Source organism: Micrasema longulum, unplaced genomic scaffold (assembly GCF_059751315.1).
Source record: "Micrasema longulum isolate JH-2025_06_02 unplaced genomic scaffold, ASM5975131v1 h1tg000345l, whole genome shotgun sequence".
Classification (NCBI taxonomy): Eukaryota; Metazoa; Arthropoda; class Insecta; order Trichoptera; family Brachycentridae; genus Micrasema; species Micrasema longulum.
This window is the reverse complement of record NW_028277548.1, coordinates 264,250-289,824: the sequence shown is the minus strand read 5'-3', so window position 1 is coordinate 289,824 and position 25,575 is coordinate 264,250. Positions and strand designations below refer to the sequence as shown.

General features: G+C 32.6%; 1 protein-coding gene across 1 annotated transcript; it reads right to left on the bottom strand.

Moving 5' to 3' along the window:
- Positions 1-12,207: 12,207 nt before the first annotated feature.
- On the bottom strand, positions 12,208-14,552 carry LOC148282277 (uncharacterized). The gene is made up of 3 exons (XM_088225355.1): positions 13,418-14,552; positions 12,339-12,559; positions 12,208-12,285 (listed from the first exon to the last, which is right to left on the bottom strand). Exons 1-3 carry the CDS (start codon positions 14,550-14,552, stop codon positions 12,208-12,210), a joined length of 1,434 nt encoding a protein of 477 aa, XP_088081481.1.
- Between the last annotated feature and the right edge of the window lie 11,023 nt (positions 14,553-25,575).

Below are 25,575 nucleotides of genomic sequence, written 5' to 3'. Positions count from 1 at the left end.
ATATTTAAATGGTTCCTTTATCCTTTATCTTTCCTTCCCATCCCCATTCCTCTCTTCATAGTATAGTGTTATTTTTTTATAAATTTATATTATTAGATTTCTAAGTTGTCTAATTTTAATATTTTATTTTTAACATGAAGTACTTTTAATCCAGTGTCTTTATTGAAATTATGATTATTTTCTATCAGAGAAATCTTAGAAATTTAAAAAGCGATTCATAATAAGAAAACAATAATTAATAACCAAATAAACAATATTTCTTTTAGTCCTCTCCTGGCTTACTTCGAAAATAATAATATTAGATAACCACCCGTGTGGGATAAAAAAAACACCTGATTTATTGGGTCCACGTGTAGTATTTAGTGAACATAATAGAAATTTAAAAAAAGGAATCAATTCATTAGTTACGTAAACCTTGACAAAGAAGCTTGTCTGCTTTGAAACCGGTCGGTAAAAAATTAAAATTAGTGGTTAAAAACAAAGTTGTTTTATTTATTTTATGATAATGAATAAAAACAAAGTTAGTGCTTCAAATATAAACTTTATAAAACATATTTCTTTCATTTTAAAATAAAAAACTTAAATATGATTAAATTGGAGGGTTTATTTTTACAGAAACAAACAGTCAACAATGATATAGTAACATAAGATAGATATGGTTTAAAGACAGACCAGCGAAGTTTCTAAATAAATATCATACATTTTATATTGTGGTACAACAGAGGGGTGTGTTTGTGTGTATTTGTATGAGAGTAAGTATAGACGTGTGTTTGTGTGTATTTGTGTGGGAGTAAGTGTTCAGGTATGTGTTATCGTGAGCATCATTAAATAGCAAGTGTGAGCGTATCGCAGCCAGAAGAAATTAGTTTTAAATATTTTTTTAATAAATTAAGGGGCATCTTAAATATATCAATAGATGAAAAAAAAGCATTATAGTTTGAGCAAGACGATAGCGGAAAGAGTGTTGTGCATAGTTAGTGCTACAGACTGGTAGATGGAATAAATACTTATTTCTTCTCACGCGAAAGGGAACATTAAGATTAATTTTGGAGAGTAAGTAAAAAAGTCTACTTTATTATTTGATGATTTATATAAATAGCATAATTCAGATATAGTGCGTCTATTTTGATTGATAAAAAAACCATTTTGTTTAAAAAATTGGTAGTAAATGCAAATCGTTGTATTGTTTTTATAATCAAGGTATTTTTAAAATTTTCGTCGAACAATTTCGAATCCTTTCAATGTTTGTTATGTTTTGTGGTTTACTCAGATATTAATTATTTTTGAAAATGAAAAAGTGATTTTTATTTATCATCTACTTTTTCTTCTGGGTGGAAAAAACAGAAAAAAGCGCCAATTTTAATTTTCAATTGGAAAAGAAAAAAATGTATAAAAAAGAAAGTTGACTGTAACGCCCTATAAAAACAAATTATATACACGAAAAAATAACGAATTGTTTAGATAATGATAAACATATTGCTTCCGTTAATATAACCCAAATATTGTTTTATTTCAATGTTATTTTTTATGTTTGTGTACATTAATTGCGGTTATTGAATTGGCATTGGTACTATCTATGTTTATTTTTAATTTTAACTCATTTTCGGCTTTAAATTACTACGCTCAGTGTTAGTAGTCCGCCATCAAAAATGTCTAAAATAGGTCGCTCGTATTATCAAAACTTTAGCCACACAGGTTAAAGAGAATAACTCGTTTGGCTACTGTACATGAGAGTTTCCTTTTTTTGGATTCTTACTGATTACCTCTTTCATTTTTTAAAGATAAAAAAATATAAACTATAAAATAAATATATAATAATAGATAAAAGTATATAAAAGCCTATTAAAAAATCATTTCAAAGTTCCCCAGAGTATTGCCTATAAAGGGTTATAGGACGCATATTTTGTATGGGTTTACGTCTAGCAAACAATAAAATATGTTCTTCTTTAAGGTAGTAAACCTAATCCATTTGAAAAAGCTTCGTGGAAGTCTGATCTACCAGAGGACGTTATTACGATACTCTTGTGATATGAGATTTATTATCAATACGAAGTATTACAAAATCAATACCAAAATTCTGAGGGTATATCTATGTATTACTTTGCTCTGGGTTAACATAAAATAATACATTTTGTGTAAGAAAGGGTGAATTAATTTGGGATAGAGTGAAAAATAATCTTTAGACCTCTGATCCGAAGTTCGCAACACCACCACAGTACCACAACCCGACCTAACAATGAATAATTTAGACAAGAAAACACGTTTTACCGTATTATTGATTTAATTACATCCTGATTTTCATGCTACACAAGCGTCCTTATAAAGGTACAATTTAAAAATCATTTTTTTATATTTTTTTACTTTAACAGCGTTTATACCTGGAAAATCGTATGCATTTGTTGGTAGTAAGTCAAGTCTTTATGTGGAGTAGGATTGTGTGTTTGTGGAAGTATGGAGTGTGGGATGAGAGTGGTTGAAATTCAGTAATTTGCATTTATTCTTAAATCGAACAGGAGTGTGCTGTAAGAAATATAGTTTATTTTATTTTTTCAATTATTATTACGTATCATTTTTTAATTTCTACTTTTTCGAAATTGTCTTACTTTAATGTTTTACTTTTAACATTTAAAACCTTTAACCCGTTAAAAATATATAGTTTTTATTTTTATTACATAATAAATAACCACAAGGATATAAATACTTTATTTAGATATAAATGCTTCAGATATAAATAAAATATTTCCAATAATAGCATATTACAACAGAGGTGAAGAACATTTTGTAAAAGAGAATATAGAAGTCTAGGCATGTAAAAGAGAATATAGAAGTATAGATGGCTTATGACCTGTGGTTAGTAAGTTTAAGTGCACACTTTTTACACCGTGTTATATTTACAATTCTGCCTATATTTGAATATCTTTATTCCTTATATTCTTCCATCTGTTAATGTTTGTGAAGTTAAAGAGCTGAAACTTTTATTGATGCAAGTGAGATTTATCTGATTTAATCATTTCACCTTCATTCTATGCAACCCCTGAAAATATTTTTGTGTGTGAAAATGTCCTTCATCTCTCTTGTAATATGTTAATAATAACAGCTTCCTAGGGGGCTAAATCCAGTCCTTGTCTACAAAAATTTGGACCAACTAAAAATATTTTAATTTTTTTTATTTTATTAAATCATACATTTTTTTGTACTCCCAGGATTTACAGCAAACTCATTTTGGGTCAGAATAATATTTACATAAAGGTATGGTAATAATAATAACATATTAACAAGTAATAATTATTTTCAATAATTTCGTTATATCTATAATCAATCTGGATCCTATGTTTGTTTTGTTTCTAGTTTTATGTTCGATTCTGTGATTGTCAATGATTGTCTTTTTCGTAATAATATATACTAAAAATGCGTTTTGTCCGTAAATTTATAAAAATAAAAATAAAATGTTTTCAAATTATTAAATGTACACCGAAAGAAATAATTGAAAACCATGAAAGTATATTTCCAATTCAATCGTATTTAGACCAGATGGCCATTAAAATTTTTAGATCTCTGACACAGCCAATAATTTACGACAGTTACAGCTTGCGACTTTTTATTGACAATTACAAAATTTATCACTGAACTTATAATTAATTACAAAAGTCAAGACTTACAGAGAGTTGAATCGTAGTTAAACGTAACTATTCTGTTATAAATGATAATGCTCAAGGCTTCAAGAACAAAGATTCATCAATTACTACCGCAATGGTTTAACTGCAGTCGTAGGACAGTTACTGTAATGTATTTTCCAGAGTCGGGTGCTAAAAAGCACTTAGCTTCATTTCGAGTATATTTTCGTTCTTTTAAAAATTACTGTTATTTTAATTTATGGCAATATCGACGGAAAACAATTTTGAAAAGGAAATATAAAAGTCTAGTATATAACAGGGCTTATGACCTGTCATTGGCTAGTTTAAGTGGCCACATAACACATTGTACAACGTTTACCGTTCTGACTATGTTTAAACATCTTTTTTGCCTCAACTCTTCCATCTGTTGAATTTGGTGTGTGTTAACTGGCCACTTAAAAACAAGCCAACGACAGATCATAAGCTCTATAGTGCCTTGACTTCCATATCCATTTTTTTTTAATATTTTACCTCTTTGTAACCATTAATTTTATTCTTAATAACTCCCTAGGAAGTGAAATCCACTTGTATCTGCAAACATTTGGACATACTCAAAATATTGGGAGTTTTGGGTTCGCGGACTCAAATACATTTTTTTTTAATGTTATTAAGCAAAAATTGACTTAACGATGTAATTACATATATTTACAAATAAGTTTAATAATTAAAAATACTTGGTACACTTCCACTTATTTGTTTGACCAATTAGCGCTTTCACCCTCTTATCGGCATCTTTAGACTGGTGAATATTATACAGTGTAAGGATAATTTACATAAAACTAAATATTATCTTTAGTGTCGGTACATTTAAAAAATAAGTTGAAAGAGATAAAATAGGCAATATTTCAATGGAACAGAGTGGGACAAATTATTGAAGCATGTGTTGGCGGTTGTCTGTAAGAGAGGATTCTATTCTAGGTTTAGTTATTACATCATTACAATGGAATCCCATCAAGGATTGTCAATAAATAATTTAAACCTAAAATCGACTTATTTTTCAAACACTAATCACGTTTAAAAAAAAACAAATACACGTTATATTTTATATTTTATTAGCTGAACCCGGCCACGCTTTGCTGTGGCTTTGTAGGATATTAATTATTAGGGGAGTCAATAAAAATAGTCTTGCAACTATGCATTTACCGAGGAAACACATTGTTTAATTTAATATCTTAATTTGCGTTGCTGTAACTATGCTGTAGAATGTAAGGAAATGCAATATACTGTCAAAAATTTAAGTCAATACATCGATTACTTTCCGAGATTTGCAGCCACAAACATATGGAACCTAAAAATTATATATTTACATAAATTGTAGGGAAAACAGATTTTTTTAACTTTGGCTAAAACTGATAAAATGGCAGCACTGTCTAAAACTGTCATTTAGTATTTGTTAACTATGACAAATTATGAGTCTAAGGGCACGCACTCACACGTTGCATTTTCACCGCTTGCAACACTGAGCGTAAGGCGTACACCGGAACTGCATGACACCGGCGTGATCAAGGCACGGCAGATTCTCCGTGTCCCTCGTTGATCACAGTTCATTTGCGCTTAGCTCTTTCTGAGACTTTCAAATACTCACTTAATATAAATTCGTGCCACGGTTAATTCATTCAGTGTTGTACTTAATTGAATCGCTTTTTGTATAACCTTGTATTATCTATTAATCTATTATCTATTAAAACCTCAAAACAATGGAAGTGAATCTTTCATTTAATTTTACGCAATCTTACAGCAAGAGTGCGGTAAGTCAAACCAACTGTTTCATTTAAACAAAAGATTTCACTATAAGTCAATTTAAAACGCATGGAATGTTCCGTTTCCGTTGGAACTTCCAAATAAAAAGTATATAGAAAAAAGATAGAAACACTTTTCTGTTAAAATTGAATGAAACCTAAATTTTTAAAGTATAATAGATAAATAGATAGTGATTGATTTCAACCGCATATAATTATTAACATTTTTTACACTTAAATCAAGACCTGTTAATACGGAAATTGTAAAAAACTTTTTTCATGTACATTTTATGTTTTTTACGCCTTAACTATAATTATATCACGTGTCGATAAAGTATGTACGATAACATGGTAATTTTAGCCATTTCATTTATTGGTAAAACAAAATCGATATATTCCTTACAAATTCACATCAAGTTTGTAATGATAATTAGATTTTCTTAAGTCGCTCGCGGCCTTCGTCCCTATCATTTGCTGTTCTAAAATTGGCTATTATATGTATAATGTTGGTCACCTTTCCTAGGTTTACTATCAGAAAGGATCATTATATTAAATGATTGCGTTAATGAAAGCTTTAACACTGGTTACAACATTGTTAGGTATTATAGTTTTACCTCATTATTCTCTCATTGATATTTACGTTTTTTTAATTAATCAGATATCATCTGTAAACAAACACCGAATTAAATAAGAAAAATTGCGACTTACTAAATTAACTGCGCTTTGAAATTTCAATTCAGTGATGCAATGCTTCTGCTTGCTTGGATATTTTAATAACATGCAAGACGATCCACAAATTATAATACTAGACAACAACATCAATTATTATTGTTATGGATAACTTATATGGTGCCATTTTAGTAATATAATACTTCAAGGGCACTTTACAAAGTGATTATATAAAGATACTAATTTGAAAGAAAAAAAAAAATATTTTTAGGAAAAACAATGTTCTTTGTTATCTCATGCTAAGGATTTATTCAAATGATTTAGAGAACAAGTGGATTTTAAGTTTTTTTCCAAAACATCACTTCACTTTAATACCATATTTAAAAAGCAAAAACAAACGTAGGACAACCAAAAATACCATACAATGGACTTACTTAAACACTTGAAAGTTACACTGAAGACAAGTCAAAATGAACCACGAAATTCACCAGATGAAACATAACATAACTAGATCTTATAATATTTCTTTTATAACCCTAACGGGTAAAATAATAGTAAATAAATAAATAGAAAAAAAAACATTTTCTGCAAACATTTTTTTTTTACGAAATACTAATATCTATCAAATTAGAAGAGTTTTAGTATTTTGTTTTGTTTTTTTATATTTTTACTGCACCAGAAGGCCTAATTACAGTACAGAACATACAAATTTGATAAAAATCACATCACATTTTTGTGTTCTTATCGGTAATCGAACCCGTAGCCTTCGCCCGATAGTAATAAATTCTTGATATGGATACATCATCCCCCGAGATTGTCAGAACATAAGTTTCCTGATGTTTTGTGGGATCCAGTGTAATTTTCTTACATACTTACTAGTTAATAAAATGTTTATTATGACTATAAAACAAATCCTTTTTCATACAAATTGCTCTTCATTCATGAAAACTAAAGAAAATTCTATTCAATCAAAGGAATTATCTACTTGTGGAATTTCAAAGTAATTTAAAATTATAACATATAATTATTATGGAACATATGAGATATCTCAAAAGCAATACTTCTTACAATTCGGAAATCATCTTATATCCGAAAACTTTCATTTTAATCAAGAAACGAGTGTAGAAAATTTACAAATCAATAAAAATGCTCTTCGTTTAGAAAATCTAGAACGATTAAAAATAAATTAAGCCATTAACCAAAAACTCAATATAATAAATAATCAATTAAATTTTCCTTAGAGTCGTCTTTTAAAAATATTCCCGTTACGGTTCATTTTATTCTCTTTCTCTCTCTTTCTTTCATTTTTCTGTTTCTTTCTTACAATACCTATAGTTTAAATAGCGACGCTAGTAATTCTAAGTTCGTTTAAATCATGACGATGAAGAAGGTACCTCGAAACTTGTGTACGTATAACTCAAAAGTTAAAATGGTTTATACAATTTATAAATAAGTGTAAAATGTCAAACTACAAAATTCAAAATGTTTCAAATATAAAAAATACGTTTATTTTCCACATGTTAAAATTGCCAATTAATGTAAATGTTTGAGTAAATTAGAGAACATAAATATCTTTATTTACATACGTCTATAATATAATTTATAACACATCATTTATATAAAAGGGTTAAATCCATTATTTTCTTTAAAGATTTAAATACGTATTCGAAATTAATTACATAATAAAATTTATCACATTTTATTACATTTGTTTGTAATCGATATTTACTATCAATGAATCGGGTAGTGGTCCCGTGGTAGTATTGTGGACTCACGGATCAAAGGTCCGAGGTTTAAATCCCACCTTACCACAACTCGATTTCCATTTTTCCAGCACAATTCACAACTTTAGACAATTATAAATGAAATGGAAAGGAGCTATTTACAACTTTTAGAAAATGGTCTGAAAATTTAAATATTTGAGTAAATAATAAGAGATCCAGTATTTCTCGTTACCCTTTGAAAAAAAAAACAAAAAAATTATGGTATTTCAAGAAAATTTTATTATTTAGACAGCGGTTTTAACAATAAAGAAAAAGTTTTAATAAAGAGCCAATTTATTTATGAGTCATATAAATTATCTGCATCTATTTGTACGTTTCTTAATTTTTATGGCAAATAAAAACCACCTACCGTATTTCGAATTTGGGGATTTCGTACGGAATAAAGTTTTGTAATAAAAAAGCTATTAAAGCAACCGACGGGAGTCAATCTCAGCTTTCCTTTAAAAATACTTCCTCTTAATCTCTAACCACGGCTCGGGTAACCGGAAACGGAAGTAGAGATTTCTCTGAGAGCGTAGAATATCTCAGGCCACTACCGTTCCTCAGACGCTCCACCCGTGTGTCTCCGGTTATAATGTATGCACATAATGGCCACCGCCGCGAAGGTAAATGGCTTGAACACATTTCTGCGCAACTTTTCAGAGCGGGATTCGCCTGAAACACAGCTTTATATCCTTTGATGGATAATTCATTGCCTCAAAGCTCCCGATTTGCGAAGTTTTTTTAAGATTAATAGTTTTATCGCGCTTCAAGAAAAGTGGGATGTAATGGGTTGTGTTGAATGGTCTTAACATAAAAGGATTTATAATCCAACGCTTTAATGAGTACTTGCTTTGTAGAAGAAAAATTTAAAGGTTTCTAAGCTATTGTAAAATAAAAAGATCAAGAATTTGAAACCGTCCTTTCATTTTGCCATTTCTCAGTTTCATTTGATAAATTAGTTTTATACAAAGGAATTCACGCTTCTATTTTATTTCAACAGAGATTGTGAACTTGTTTGTTTTTTTCTTTGGTGCTTGCACAGCTAATTGATTATACATGATTGCATTGTACGTGTTTCTGTCCTTGAAGCCCTTATAATATTTAATTACATATCAAAGTTAAAATAAGATAACATGCATATTTCACTAATTTTAACCTAACTTTTATGCGTATCTTATAATACATACGGTTTTGCATAAACACAATAATTGTGAGTAATAATTGTACGATGAAATATTGTGATTAAGATAAATATTTTAATTATAATCTTATTTAAAATCTAATCCGAAGCACAATCCATCGGAACCAAACACGCTAACAGTAAACTACGAAGCTGAAAAAGTTCATTAACATTTCCATAAAACATTGCTACGGGTAAATAAGTTAGTAATAATTAGATCAAAGTATTTTCTTTTCATGTAAATATAGGTATACGACCCACAACAAATATAAACAGCAATAAACACGTATAGTACATACTTGAATTTACACTTAAGTGCTTTCACAAGAAAAATACAGGTCTTTATCAGATTCTTCTCGGCGGCGTAATGATAACCATTAGCAGACAAATTGAATCCAATATATTCTGTTTCAGGACTATTTATTACTTCCCCAGTTTTACGAAAACATTCGGATTTCGTTTCTGCACTTAGTATTCATTTGTAGAACTTTTTTTATCTTAAGTTGAAAATCGGTATCCGACGCCACATTTCTTGAAAAGTAAATGAACATAAGTAGTTTGATATAATAAACCTTAAAAGCAAACGTATTTTCGATATTCAAAAAATAATAGCAATTACATGTTTTTTTTTTATTTTACAAAAAAAATATGTAAGTACCATTAAATATATAGATAAATATATGGTAAATTGTGTACATTAAAAACCAAAATTCCTTCTTATCTTTCATAAAATACCTTCGAAATTCCATTTTTTTTTTTTTATATTTCTTAACGAAATATTATTTGTTGTCTCTTTTAATAATAAATAGTTAAGATTTACAACATTGTGATATTTACTCCTCGGAATATTTTCAAATAATATTTTAACGAAATATTTCAAAAATGTTAGTAAATGGGTTCAAACAAATTAATCAGATTAATTTATTGAGTTTTTCTACTGACATTTCTTGGTGGAACTCTATTTTAATTAATTGGCGGCCTCCGTGGTGAAGTGGTCAAGACGCTTGACTCACGCACGAAAGGTTCCGGGTTCGATTCCCGGTGAGAACACAAAAATTAGAAATGTGATTTTTCTCAAGCCTGGTTGTTCTGTAATGTAATTCACCACTGTAATTGGGCCTCCTGGCCTGTTGTGGTGCAAAAAAAAAAAAAAATAATAATAATAATTATTAAAATACTTATATAGTTTTATTCCACTTTTATTTATATTTTTTTTTTTACCAGTGACCGGGTTTCGTCGTGACCGACATCATCAGACTGGTGGGAGACTAAACAAATTTCTATGTTATATGCAAGTGCAAACAGGGGTTGTAAATCATGATTTTATATAATTATGGATATAAAAGAATTTAAATTAAAATCATTTAAGTATAAGGTAATAACAATTATAAGAATATAAGTTTTTTTTGAATGAATATAATAAAAACTGGTGTAAAATTTATAATTTTATGAAGTTTTATAATGAAATTGTATTTGAATTACATGTATTTAAATTTAATTAAAACTATAACAGGAGCCGCTGGTTTGGTAGTTCCATCGACAGTTATGTCTCCGGACCCCGGGGTTAAGTGATTCTCTGAAAGCAAAAATTCCCGGCAGTTAATTCTTATCGATTAGTTTCATTGTTTGTATTTTAATGGATACAATAATGGAGAATGCACGTGTGTTACTTGATCGTTTAATATTATTTTATCAGGGCAATTCTTTGAGCGGTTCATTTCTAAAATTTCAAGTTTATCTAATTTTTGGCCTTTGCTGCATGTGTGAAGGAATTGAACATTTGTATTTTTATCAAAAACATGATTTGACTCAATAAGGTGGTTCGCAAACGTGGAGTTTTCCTTGTTTTTTCTCCGACTTTGGAAGTGTTCGTTAATCCTAGTTTTGAACGACCTTCCCTTTTGGCCCACGTACTCGGCTTCGCATGAACCGCAGCGTAATAAATATGAGCCTGAGTTAGTATCCCTTTCCCTTTGATCTTTATTATAAATTAACATTTTCCCCATATTTGAATTGTTATTATATACAATCATGATTTACAACCCCTGCTTGCACTTGTATATAACATAGAAATTTGTTTAGTCTCCCACCAGTCTGGCGATGTTGGTAACGACGAAACCCGGTCACTGGTAAAAAAAATATAAAAAATTATAAATAAAAGTGTAATATAACTATAAAAGTATTTTTATTATTATTGGCGATGCGTGAGCTGGTTCTCGGCAGTAGGTATATAAAATTTTGCAAATGTCACAGCGCAAATGGATGCAAGGAAATGGAGTGAATGGACTGACCTTTTTAGTTGATTTTCTTGTTTTCTCCAAACTTAGCTGAGGCGGCGATAATGCGGAGCGAGCGGCGAAACTTTCAACAGAACATGCACTTCGATCGCGGTCAAATCGGACACTGACCCCAGGTGGCAAAATCATCAACTCAATAGTTATTAGAACTATAAAGGTGCAAAAGGGACAGGATTCAAGTGGGCGAGAGAAAAGGAGACAGGCATAGGAATTTATTTACGCTGTGACACATTTTCAATCGGCCTAACCATGCCCCCCAGCTTGACAGAACGCAGTCCTTTCAAAAAAAACAACAACAAAAAAAACTGTATGTTTATATACGCGATAATGAAAAAAAAAAACAAACTATAAATTACATATAAACATATCATGGAATATCTTTTCCATTTTTAGATTAACACCTGATTAGGCAGGTGATAGAGCGTTTGAGCGACGAAAGGACGCATTCAAATAATCCTAACTATGTTGTAATGACAACAAGCTAAATTAACATAAAGAGCGAAAACTAACTAAATTTCTTAATTAATTATAAGTAAGTGGACTGTATTTTTAATGTTTTATTGATTAGGCAAAGGGCAAACCTTTACGACAGGACGCCTATATATGCCTGTTTTTGTTCGGACATTTACTACTCTAACTACACCGTCACTTCCGGGAAAAATGTCTTCGATTATCCCAAGCGGCCAAATGAATGGTGGACTATTATCTGATTTAAGTAGAACTACAGTGCCTTTCCGAATGGAATCTGTGTCTGTGTTCCATTTTTGACGCGCTTGAAGAGTATTAAGATACTCTGTTTTCCATCTTTTCCAAAACGATTGAACTAAATGATCGACATATCGTTTTCGATGTAAGAGATTTATTTCCTTAGGGAAAGTGTTTTCAGCGGGTAATGACTTGAGAGGAGTCAGCGTAAGAAAGTGCGCTGGGGTTAAAGCCAAAGGTTCCGAAGGATCGGAACTTAAACAAGAAAGCGGTCTTGAATTTAAAATTGATTCAATTTGCGCAAGTACTGTCGACATTTCTTCAAATGTAAGTAGTTGTTTTCCGACCACCCTATTGAGATGGAGTTTGACACATCGGACGTTACTCTCCCAAATTCCTCCAAAATGAGGGGCGGACGGTGGATTGAATTTCCAATCTATCTGATTTTCTCGTAATTCTGTCGCGAATTTATTATTAAAGTCCCGAGACTCCAGTAGAGTGTAGACAGAATCGAGATGAGACTTTGCTCCTATGAAATTGGTTCCACAGTCAGAATACATAACCTTTACTGGTCCACGTCGCGATAAAAATCGTTTGAATGCGTTTATAAACGATTCCGTGCTTAGATCGGAGGCTAGTTCAATATGAACTGCCTTAGTGATTAGACATACAAACAAGCATAAGTATGATTTTACACTGCGTACACCTCTTTTCCTCCAAGGTACGATACTTAAAGGACCGGCGTAGTCTACCCCGCAATGGGAAAAGGCCTTGGCCTCATTTACTCGACAGGCGGGTAAGTCTGCCATTAGCGGAAATTGCGATTTTGGATTTGACTTAAAACAAATATTACATAATTGCACACGTTTGCGTACTATGTTACGCGCTGATAAAATCCAATAATTTTGTCGTAAAAGTGATATAAGTAATTGCGGGCCTGTGTGTAGGTATTTACGATGATAATAATCAATCAGAAGATCGACAATGTGACCTCGACTAGGTAAAATAATCGGATGCCGGCTATCGTAGGGCAAGTCTGATTTTCCCAGCCTACCACCTACTCTTATCAATCCATTCGTATCGATAAAAGCATTTAATTTGCGGAAAGCGGGCGACCATTTTCTACTTCCTAGTGCCTTTTTGATTTCTTCCGAGAAATGCAAATATTGAAAATCTTTGATAATAGCAATTTCCGCGAATTGCATATGAGATATTTCAAATTCGGCGGGTAATTTTTTAATAAAGCGAAATATATAAATTACGATTCTAAGTAATTTAGGCCATGAAGAAATGCGCGAAGCGAGCGAACATAATAATGTTTGTTTGGGTAGATTAGCGGAAAACGTCATCACTTTAGTTTTCATTTCGGGCGGATTTTCAACTGTACTTGGATCGAACTTATTTACCGGCCATTCTTCTACCGGTAAGCGTGCAAAGCTAGGACCTTTGAACCAAAGCGGATGGTCAATTAATTGAGCAGGAGTCAGGCCCCGAGATAAACAATCTGCGGGATTGTCTTTTCCAGATATATGGTAAAACTTACATGGAGCTATATTATCTTGGATTATAGTAACCCGATTTGCAATAAATGTCTGCCAACGAGACGGATGCGAGTGGACCCAGGACAGAGCTACGGTACTGTCGGAAAACGCATAAACATGATTAATTTTGCAGCGGGGTGCGTATGTATCGATAACTACACGCATTAATTTTGACAAAATTAAAATTCCAGATAACTCCAGCCTCGCTAACGATATATTACGACATGGAGCAACTCTAGATTTTGCGCAAACTAAACTTATTCGGATCTGATTGTCTGGGGGGTTGTAAGCGTGAATGTAAACTACAGCACCGTATGCCTTTTCACTGGCGTCTGCGAATCCTACAACGGAGATAATAGAGTCCTGCGTAACGCCTACATGTCGTGACAATTGAATATTTTGAAGGAGCGGAAGTTCAGATTCAAAGTTTTCCCATATGGAAATTATATTTTCAGGAGGACTATCATCCCAGTCAACTCTGTTTTCCCAAAGGTATTTCATAATTAATTTAGACATAAGAGTCACCGGCGCAACAAAACCCATCAAATCCCAAAAACGAGCGATCGTGGATAAAATATTTCTTTTTGTGCATTTGCGAGTTTTGTTGTTGACGCTGAAGGTGAAAACATCACTGGCGGGTAGCCATTGTAACCCCAGAATTTTACAATAGTCTTCTGAGCTGAATTCCACCGTTTCAGAAATGCGATAAGCCTGAGGTATGCTTTTCATCACTTGTGGCGAATTACTGGAGAATTTCACCAATTCGAAACCCCCAAAAAGAAATAACCTAATCAGTTGGTTTGAGAGTTCGATAGCCTCGCTCTCATTTAGACAGCTCGTAGCTAAGTCGTCCATATACAAATCTCTCTCCGCGACTTGGGCTGCGAGAGGAGCGCGTTCCCGCTCATCTCGAGCCAGCTGACGAATAGTGCGCATGGCGAGATATGGACTGCACCTTAGACCAAACGGGACGCGTGTCATTTCGTATAATTGAAGCGGTGCATTTACATCGAAGCGATATAATATTCTCTGGTAACATCGATGATTTTTGTCGACTAATATTTGCGAATACATTTTACGGATGTCCGCGCTCAAAGCTATCGGAAACAAACGAAAGTGTAAAATGATTTGAAATAAATCATTCTGTAAATTTTTTCCGGTATGCAAAATATCATTTAATGATTTTCCGGACGTGGTACACATGCTAGCGTCCATTACAGCGCGAACCTTCGTCGTTGTTTTATCTTCGCGTACCACTGCGTGATGTGGTGCTACATATTGAATGCTAGAGCGTGTTTTCAAATTTAACTCTATAGGTGTTAAATAATCTTCCCTTAAATATTCTTTAAAGATTTTATCGTATTCCATTTTTATAGATGGATTAGATAAAAGCTTGCGTTCTAAAGAATAGAATCTCCTTTCGGCTAACTTGAGCGAATCGCCAAGGAGACTCGATTCGGATTTAAAGGGTAATACAACTGTGTACCGACCGGTTTCGTCGCGGGTAGTTGTATTCTTATAAATTTGTTCGCATTCCAATTCGTCAATTGTTTGCGTGGACGCGTTAGGAACATCTTCTACTTCGAAAAATCGATTCATGCGATTTTCGAATGATTCAGTTACCGTAAAATATGCGCGATTGTTATCTATTGCGGTGTGTATGGGAGCCTGTCCCATAATCAAAAAGCCGAATAAAGTTTCTAAAGCTACCGGTTCACCTAAAGCGCGCGAAATGGTTTTATTGCATAAAACCCGTGTAAATAAATCTGCACCGATAATCAAGTCGATTTTTGCAGGTTTGTCAAAATATTCATCTGCGAGGCGAATATTTTTTAAGTACTCGAAATCTGCGATATTTACGTTAGTGTAAGGTATCTCTTCTGTTATTTGTTTGACAACAATAGGCGAAATTTTAAACTTCACCGATTCGTCTATTCGAGACTGAATAATCAGCGAAGTAATGCCTTCAATAGGATTGACTACGTCGCCAATACCGGAAACGAATTTGTTTTGTGAAGTACTTACTTTTAGTTTTAGTAACTCACAACAACCTGTGGTTATTATGTCTCTCTGCGAAGCGCTATCGAATAAAGCCCTAATCGTGTGTTTTTTCCCGAACGCGTCAATGACGTCACAACATGCGGTTCCTAATAACACGGTTGATTCATTCATGCCTCGAGAGCCTACGGCACACAGTGCGACCGCTCTTGATGCATTTGAGTTATTGTCCGGCGATGTTCCGGCATTTTCACTAATTTGCGTATTGTTAAAACTATTTCGCGATACCACACAGTTCGAATCCGCGGAAGAGTTAGCGTTATTTGTGTCAAAATGCAGACTTGTATGATGAGCGCGAGAGCAAATCTTGCACCTGCTCTTTGATTTACAGTTCAAAATGACGTGCATCTGACTCAAACAATTAATACATAATTTCTTGAGTTTTACAAAGTTATAGCGTTCACGCGCCGTTATGGCGGTGAATTTTGCACACTGATATAAATGAATATGATTCATATCACCGCACATTAAACATTTATTATTAATAGGTATATTATTAACAAATGTTTTCACAATATTTTTGTTATTGTACTGTGGGTTTGGTTTTGATTGCGAATTATTATTGCTGCGTTTAAATTGCGATTCACCTGACGTACTTGCGTACTTACGGGTATTTGCATTAACTATTAAGGACGTACCTACACTTGTCTGCGCCCGTTGCATAATGCGACATTGATCGCGAATAAATTCTATGAATTCTGACGAACTAGGTGCTATTTCGTTTCTAATCGATAATTCGAAAGATTTAACCGTGTCCATACTTAATTTCTTGCAAGCTATATGAATAAACATAAATTCCTCGAGACTATCTAATTTTAATTGTTTTAGCGCAGCCGTTGTGGAAGAAAAGGTGTCAATGAAATTTTCTAAACTTAATATTGAGGAATTATTGACCGCGGGTATATTTAAAATCTGGTCAAAATAAGTAGCGGCAAGAACACGTTGGTCGTTGTACTTATTAACCAATGAATTCCAAAGAACTTCATAATTTTGCGAGCTTGGCATGATTCCTTGACAAATACCTTTTGCCTTTCCAATTAATTTTCCGTACAAATATTGTATTTTTTCCCCATCTGTTAGATTATTATTTTCGTGAATCATTGTTCTAAAATTTTCATAAAAGATCGGCCAGTTACCGGGTTCACCGTCAAACGCACATAACTCTAAACGCGGGAGTAAAATATTATTTTTATGAGGAGCGTCCTCGATTGCGTTATTTTTCTCAGCTTGTTTTTGCGATAAACTTAATTTTTGAAACGTATATTTTATTTCTGCATATAATTCTTCAAATGATAAAACTACATTATAGTTATGTTCTGGCCCATCAGAGTTTGACGTTATTAATTCGTTTTGCTCTTCTACAGCAGATAAAAAAGCAGTTCTTATCAAGTCGATGGTCGAAGCGTTAGCTAAGAATTTTTGAATGCCATCATGATCTATATTATTCATACAATCATATATATTTTGCGCGCGCGTAAAATATACTTCGAGTTTTTTCTGAAGACGATCCATTCGTCGCTGAAATAATCTATCGTCCCTTTCCTTATTCATTTTGAAATTAATATATAATGCGATTTACAAAAAGAAATAATAAATGCGTTTTTACCTACTAACCGAAAAATGCGGGTAATGAATAAATTTAGAACATGCGGCCGAACGGACCAAAAATGGCGATGCGTGAGCTGGTTCTCGGCAGTAGGTATATAAAATTTTGCAAATGTCACAGCGCAAATGGATGCAAGGAAATGGAGTGAATGGACTGACCTTTTTTGTTGATTTTCTTGTTTTCTCCAAACTTAGCTGAGGCGGCGATAAGGCGGAGCGAGCGGCGAAACTTTCAATCGAACATGCACTTCGATCGCGATCAAATCGGACACTGACCCCAGGTGGCAAAATCATCAACTCAATAGTTATTAGAACTATAAAGGTGCAAAAGGGACAGGATTCAAGTGGGCGAGAGAAAAGGAGACAGGCATAGGAATTTATTTACGCTGTGACACATTTTCAATCGGCCTAACCAATTATAATTAATCAGATTAAGAAAATAAAAAATAAAAAATGTCCTTATTCACTTTTGGTTATTTCGTCGATTTTTTTATCAGTATTTTAGAAAATCTGTAAGGGTCAAAGTCCATTGATTGATGACACGCATACAAGCCAAACAATTTTACCTGAAATATAGAGCAACGACCCAAGAAGAAACTCAGTATTTTATATCGAATACAATACATAATATTCTGCAATGGCAACAGTATTGAACATAAGACATCAGTCCATATATGAGCAATGTCTTGGAGTTCATTAACTATATTTCCGCCTTGGAGATATGAAGGACAAAGGAACGCAGCCTATGAAGAGACCACAAGGTGAGGTAACGTCAGTCAGCACAGCCAAGTCAGTTCAACTCATTATCGCCCTTACTCTCGTGCTCCATTATAAAGCTTTGAATATTTATTCACCATGTAATAAATAGGCATTGAACGCCCACGCCGTTTCTTTTGTCAATCTCCAACTTGGGCAAGAGCTCCAACCCTAACAACCAAAATCCTAAAAAATGTACAAAATTTACGTTTGATATTTTAGCTTGCTAGCATCATAGACAAAAATAATGTTAACTTTTTCGTAAAATAACTAATGTTATTTTATTTTATTAAAAAGTTTCCATTATTTTTGTCTATGATTGTTAGCAAGCTAAAACATCATACGAAACTTCGTTATTCTGAAGAAAATACATGAATGTATAATAATTTTATGTAACTGGGAAGACTTTTCCAGGTATCGCCTTATAATAATTATCGTTTTCGAAGAAAATTAATATCAGATTAGAACTCTTTGTGTAAAGGCGTAATTTGCTGAAAACGTAATTTGTTTAAAAATGAATAACCTAAACTACCTAACAAGGCGTAAAATAGTACTTTTCGTGTTAATTTGCTTTTTGGTTCCTTTCTGTATTCTGCAGGCTGTAATAGGAAATGTTTAGTTTTCACGGACAACGAAAGGACGTGTAATTTAAATTATAAAATAATTTCTCCCGGAAAACACAGTTTCATTATCCGGCTAAATTATGCTGTACCCACTGAAACTTGTTTTGACGCCTCTTGAGTTAGTAAGGAGTTTACTGTTACGTAATTGGGTGTAAAATTGGATATCACGTATTTATAATTTCTTAAATGTGGTTATGTAAAATATTACGCCTTCATTAGTCCCATTTTTGTTTTAATTTTGATTTTTTTTCATGTTTTAAATTGTTTTCTTATATTGATGTAGAGATACATAAACAATTTTTTTGTGAGCTATAGTAATAACATTGTTTATGTCACCGCTAAATAGTTAAATCAGCCACTCAGTTAGACGCCTAGGCCGTTCGTTGAATTAATTAAGATAGCCTAACTTTCAACAAATGAGGAAGTTCAGTGTCTTTTTTTATTTGTTGTTAGAATATTAAACTAAGCCAAAAGTTTTTTTATTTTTTTTATATATTGTATTATCAGCGCCATAATTTTTTCAAGATTTGTATTTCTGAAATAACTCCGCGTGTGACGTCAGTGGTTATCTGACCGTTCTTCCGATTGGTTCGTTTACGGCGACCTAACCGGATATCCCTCAAAGCTCTCAAATTATTGGATAATTCCTATGAACCAGTGACGTCATTCAAAGTAGTGCGTTTTTATTTTTTTATTTTTTAAATATTTTTTTCGTACTTTTTCAAGAAATTTTGCCATAAAATTTAATGCTTTAATTTTTACCGCGCGAAAAAAAAAATTTTGTATTCAATTTCCCGTAGGGCTGAAGTTCCTTTTTGGCTGTTTGAAGGCTAGTCCTTTGGAAACGACCGATCCAAAAGCTGCCGGGTTAGTGTAGGATAGGTTAGGTTAAATTTAATAGTTTAAAAAATAAAAAAAATACTGAACTTATTAAGTTTAGTTAAGGATTTAAAAAAAAAATGTCGTTAAACTTAATCTTACCTATCCTACCCCAACCTTACTTCACATAACAAAATTAATTTTAAGAATATATTATTGATCTGTACTTAAATCTTGTGTGGATGTTACGGATATGTCAGTAGTGATTTTTTTTATAACAACTATAGGCTTTTCTTCACTCTTTTTAAGTATTTTTCCTATTTGACCTGTAAAAGTATTCGGACCTGATCTTGCCTTTGCAAAAACATTGAAAGCTTTTTCTTGCGCCATAATATTTTCTAATGTTTTTTTTTCTTGCTCCACGTAGCTTGTTCTTGTCTTAAATCGGAATATCAGACTTGATATCAAGTAAAACTGCGGAATATCAGACTTGATATCATGCAAAACTGCCGTTGCTGCTCTGTCGGAAACTCCATACCTGTTGGAAGTTTTCGGCAATGTAGAATAATCAATGGTAGCAGCTCATGCATAATTACATTCTTACGAGAAGTTGGTGTTGAAGTTTTGGAGGTGACAATATTGTCAGGTATAGTTGAAACAGGTGAACTGGATGTCAAGGACATTGATAAATTCAATGAAGACGTTGTTATATCATCGAGAGGTTTTTCGTTTGATTTCCAAATGGTATTTTTACTGAACATTTTCTGTTTTAGACGGTTTTGTGGTTGTTTTGTTAAAATTATCTCTGTATTTCCAATAATCATTTTTTTGTTTGCTCGCTGGTCAGTTTAGAAGCTCTGCTTTTGCACGGGCATTTTGCGATCTCTCGGACAGGAGCATCAATTTATTTATTTACATTTACAGGACGAATCTCAAACAGCAATTTACTAATACGATGAAACGCTTCTAGTTTTTTTTTCGGTATCTTAGGGTGAGATTTAAGGAGGTTTTCGTATTTCAAATGATAAGACTTTGACATTTGTGCAACTTTTGTATGCGTTACTTTAGAAACAGAAGGTCTTCTCCATATTTCTTCAATTTTATTTTTTACTGTATCAGCTATTATTGGAAATGTTGGGTATTTTTTCGTGGTCGTTAAACCATTTCTTGTCCACGCGTAAAATCTAATAACTTCATTATAAGTTGGCAATATATTGTCTTTAATATCACAAATTTCACCAAGCACAGGACATTTTAATGATTTACGAGTTCGATTCATAGTGACAACGCGCGCAAATGCAACCCCTCTCACTTACCGAATCTGCGCATGAGTAAAATTCGGTGCTCTCCCCACCTCTTCAACAGCCCATTGGCTGACAAAATAACTGTTATTTTTGTATCATTTATGACAGTTCACATTTTTCATATAGGAAAATATAAATATTAAAACAACATCTCAATTCGTAGTATTATTTTTACCGGTCATAAAATATCATAAAAATACCTTTTTTTAAACTTAGAGGCCAATCTGCAGACAAAAGTTGATTTTCAATTGAAAAAATATTTTACTCACATAATTTGGAATACATTTGGCATCACTCTTAGTATCGTGTTATGCAAAAAAAAATCAGCCCGTACTAGTGTACAATAAATGGTAAGCCGTGTAAGATAAAAATAAAATATATAAAAAAAAGATGTCATAACGTTTCAAAGAGTCATGTGAGATAGAGAAATGTCTGTAAAATGTCACAAAAGTTACAAAAGTGTAGATATTATTTTCTGGAAAAGCATATTATTCTGTGTGCCATATTACCTACACATTATGCAAAACTCGTATTACATACTCTCACCTGAGAAATGTAACTTTATCACATTTCATATTAAATAAGAGCATGCATGAAAAACATACATTATTTTGCAAGAATTGTAAGAAATTATATTGTGTACTGTGCACACAAAAAAATATCAATTTATTAATTAATTCTGAGCATGTATCGAACCAAATTTCTGGATGAGTGTTTCCGACTCAGTGGCTTCTCCAAATATAAAAAAATAAAAATGTAGTCTCTGCGTCCAGACGTATAAAAAATTCAGTTCTGAGTGTGAAATTAAACCAGAACCTTGGACGAGGGTTTCCCACTCGATGGCTGCTCTCAGGTAAAATTCCTGTGGAAGGAAATTGAGTTGAGAAACCCGCCTCTAGTGTAGTGTTTGGTGTCTTCGCCTACCATTCTTAAGGGCCTAAGTACGATTCCTGACAGGGTGGACGTAAAAACTTATGCGGCTGTGACGTCACACTAGTCTACATACGATTCAAGACTTGAATACACGTCTCTTATTGTTTTTAATAATAAAGTTGTATTTTTTGTGATCTTTAAATGAACACTTTCACGCCGGATTCGTAAAGTAAAATTTTTGTTAATATCCTGGATTTTAATACAAAAAATATTTTTCATTGCCGTGCGAAGAATGAATGTAACGCAATAAATCTGTATAAGAGAGAGCACGAAGATAAAACTCATAACAAGAATGAGAGAGACGCAGTTCTGTGGCCGGCGTTTGTTTGAAAGAGACTGGTGAATTTATGATTATAAATTTATTTTTCTAAAACAAGGCTAAATTTTTTTTTAAATACAAATCATGGAAAACGAATTATCAAACAGTATGTCTTTTTTTTTTAATACTTAAACTAAAGAATATTCCTTCTTTTGCTTGCGGTAACACGATGTTTCGTCACCGCGTGCAAAAGTTTTTTTTTACCACAGCTTTTTTGAGTTAAATATTTTGTGGTTATAGTGCAATCTAAACAAAACTAAACAAAAGTTATTATAAATAAATTAAATAAAAATAGTTGTTTTTCAAAAACTTGTATAGTACTTGGTTGAACTCTCCATATTTTTAACACCGCTAAATACTTTTATAAAAAAATATCTAAAACACATTTGAACTGTCATATAAAAAGTTATGTAGAAATGCTAATTAAAGGAACAGTTTTTTTTCTAACATTTATATTCCGACTAGTAGGTTAAGAAACAATTAATTCAATCGATCAGCATAGAAAAAACTATGGCCTTAATTCTCCAATGACCCGTCTTTGTCGTATTGTTTACTCAAGACAAGATCTGGACTTTTATTGTTTAAGTTTACATCGATGTAAACGAGCACTAAATAAATAGTCCTGATCTTGTCTTGATGTCCCTTATGTTTGTCAATGCTTCTTTCCTTTTTTTAAAAATGTTTTTAACTTTTCTATAAATTGTATGAATGGACTATGTCCGTAAATAAATAAATAAATAAATTGATGTGGACAATTAATGTTTTTAAACAAATCGATGTGTATAATTGCTGTTTGCTCAAAAACACCATGTTTTCAACAGTGAATTTAAGGTACCTACGATTTTTTGGAAATATTTTTTAAAAAATACTATTGTATGTAAGAGTTAGAGAGAGAATAAGAAAATCTAATAACATCGTTTCGAAAAATTTTTGACATTCATGTTTTGGAACCAGGTCTTGAAACATGAAAATGAAATGAAACTTTTTCCCCTTACTTTTTTTTTAAAAAACTTATATCGGGAAAGTGCATTTCACGATGAGAGTGATTAATGTGTGGTCTGCCATATTGGTGTTTTATAAAAAATCAGAACTGACAACGCGAATCAGAAATCATTCAAATATCCTATTTTCTCTAGTACACATTTGATTACACTTGACCCATTTTAATGATAAAGAAGGGGCAGATTATGTCAAAGTTGTATTTTGACATCAGCAGCACGTGTACAAGCTTTATCCACCGCCGCACTTTAAAACACTTGTTATCGGGGATTTCTGCATCCGTTCTCGGTCTTCAATATGAATTCAAATCACCTTATTTTTTTATTATTGTCAAGCGCTTAATCTCAAAACTAAGAAGTCGAGTGTTTTAAACTCGAACAATTTGATATCATTGTTGCATTTTAATAAAAATTTAAACCAGCAATAGTGTTCGTTGGAAAAGCTACTGTACACTCGTATATTATTTATCAAAACGTTTGTACATTTTATAATAAACGAGCTTCAAAAGTTATGTGGATTATAATTCAACGATATTAAACCAGCTTTTGAAGCACAATGTGTTTTGTGAGCTTTGTATGAATAAATTAAACGCTCGTGTTAGTACATATTTACTCATAAATATTTGATACTTCACACACATAACTGTGACAAGAGAATACCAGGAAAACATGTTAACATTTTACACGCCTCTTGGTGTTTGGGATATATGTTGAGGGAGGAACAAGCGTGCTTCCCCCTGGGAACGCACTTCCGCAGGTTATATTTACCTGGAAACGAAATATTATATTCGCAAAATACCTTTAATGAACTCGTATATAATAACATTTGATAAGACTCCCACTTAGTTGCCAGGAAACAAAATGAATTGATATTTATTACGTGCCGTAGATTCGTGTAATTGATACAATATAAAAATGGATGCCCTTGGGAATATTATTTCGAGTACATGACATTAACATTCAAAACGTGATATTGGGTTTACAAAAAAAACACAATTAAAGAAATAGGAAAAATACCTTAACAATTTTTGTATTTTGTTTCAACATATGTTAGCAGGATTAACAAAAAAATAATCTAAATCAGACAGTAAATAAAAAAATTACTTACATGAGAACAATATTTTCGGCAGAATTTTTAAATACTTTAAATGACTTGAATAAATTAATTAAGAAAGAGACGATGATATTTTTATTATAATATTTATTTGTTTAAATGTGTGTTGTTATACAACGTATATTTTAGTACTAACAATATTTAGTGGAACACAATACATACTTTTTTTCCCTTCTCTTCCATGTCTTAAACAATTTTCACTTTGTCCCTTACAGCATTTCGAATTTTTGCCGACAAACGCGACAATATACATAATTGATAAGCAAAACAGCTAAATAATTTATTTTTTTAAATATTTTTATTATGTAATTCTTCACTAAAAACAAAACCTGAATTCGCGTCCGAGACCCCTACGTATCAGGTCCATCGCTCTTAAAAGTAATCTTAGTAAATCTTTTTTGCATCGTTTATTCAGTTCATATGTTGTTGATGTTTTATAGCAAAAAATGACAGTTTTATTCATTCTGAGTTCTGAATTCATCCCGAACGTTGGACAAAGTTTTCCAACCGAATTATATTTGATCAATGTTCCCGTCAATATGTCACACTATATCAAAATCAAATATCCTCTACTTCTTGTGTGAGGCGAAAGGTATTCGTGTTTTTTGCTTTTATGTATAAAATTTATTTTATTTTTTACAATAAATAATTCGAGTACCTACTATTTGATAATACGAGTACCCAAAATAGCAATGAATTTCTTACTTATTTTAAGATTTATGTGTCAGTTGTCCATATCCAAATGGTCAAGCGATGAAAATTTTATAATATGTGAACCCTCCCACAGTACACTATCCACCTGCCAAGAACGACCTGAGAATAAATTGACTGGTTTGGTTCATCTCGCATTCCCTATGTGAATTATGCAACGGGGGTGCTCAATGCTCATTCCAATAAGCTGAAACCCGCTCCCCAAGGATCAATATATTACAAACTACGTGTTTCTGAACACGACGCAATATTCCGGTCATTACAATTATACGTGGTGAGTGTTTGCTGTATGGAGCCACCACCTAAATCCGTAAATTAATTGAGCTTCGTTGGTAGAACGCATTCATGCATCAATAAAAAACTTCTTTTAATTCAAAATTCTGTGTGAAAAACACTATCAAAATTTGGGCATCAATTTACTCCCGCCGACGCCGTTCTGGAATGCCGTCGATAACAATTTTTCGGCTGTGTTAAACTGAACTTGGGGACACGAGATTACTGTGGGAGAAGACGAGAGTGCTGACTGGCGATAGGCGCTTAAGCTAGGGTTTCCTAGGACAGCGGTGCCCGTATTTTAACGGCCGTAGTGAACGGTGGTGCGGTAGACAGTCGTCGTAACGTCGACTAGAGAGTGGTTTCCTAGTGAAACGGTGTTAAATGGTGTTGATAACACAGTTTTCCTAGGAAACCACACTCTAGTCACCGTTACGACGGTTATCCACCGCATCACCGTTCACTACGGCCGTTAAAATACGGGCACCGCT

Bases quoted from the DNA above. Each gene is read 5' to 3' on its own strand.
- LOC148282277 (XM_088225355.1), bottom strand. From the start codon at position 14,552: ATGACACGCGTCCCGTTTGGTCTAAGGTGCAGTCCATATCTCGCCATG. The intron at 12,560-13,417 runs GTACAGTTGAAA...CCAATTTCATAG, and splicing joins GGTAAATAAGTTCGATCCAA to GAGCAAAGTCTCATCTCGAT. The intron at 12,286-12,338 runs GTACTTGCGCAA...TTCTTGTTTAAG, and splicing joins CATTTGAAGAAATGTCGACA to TTCCGATCCTTCGGAACCTT.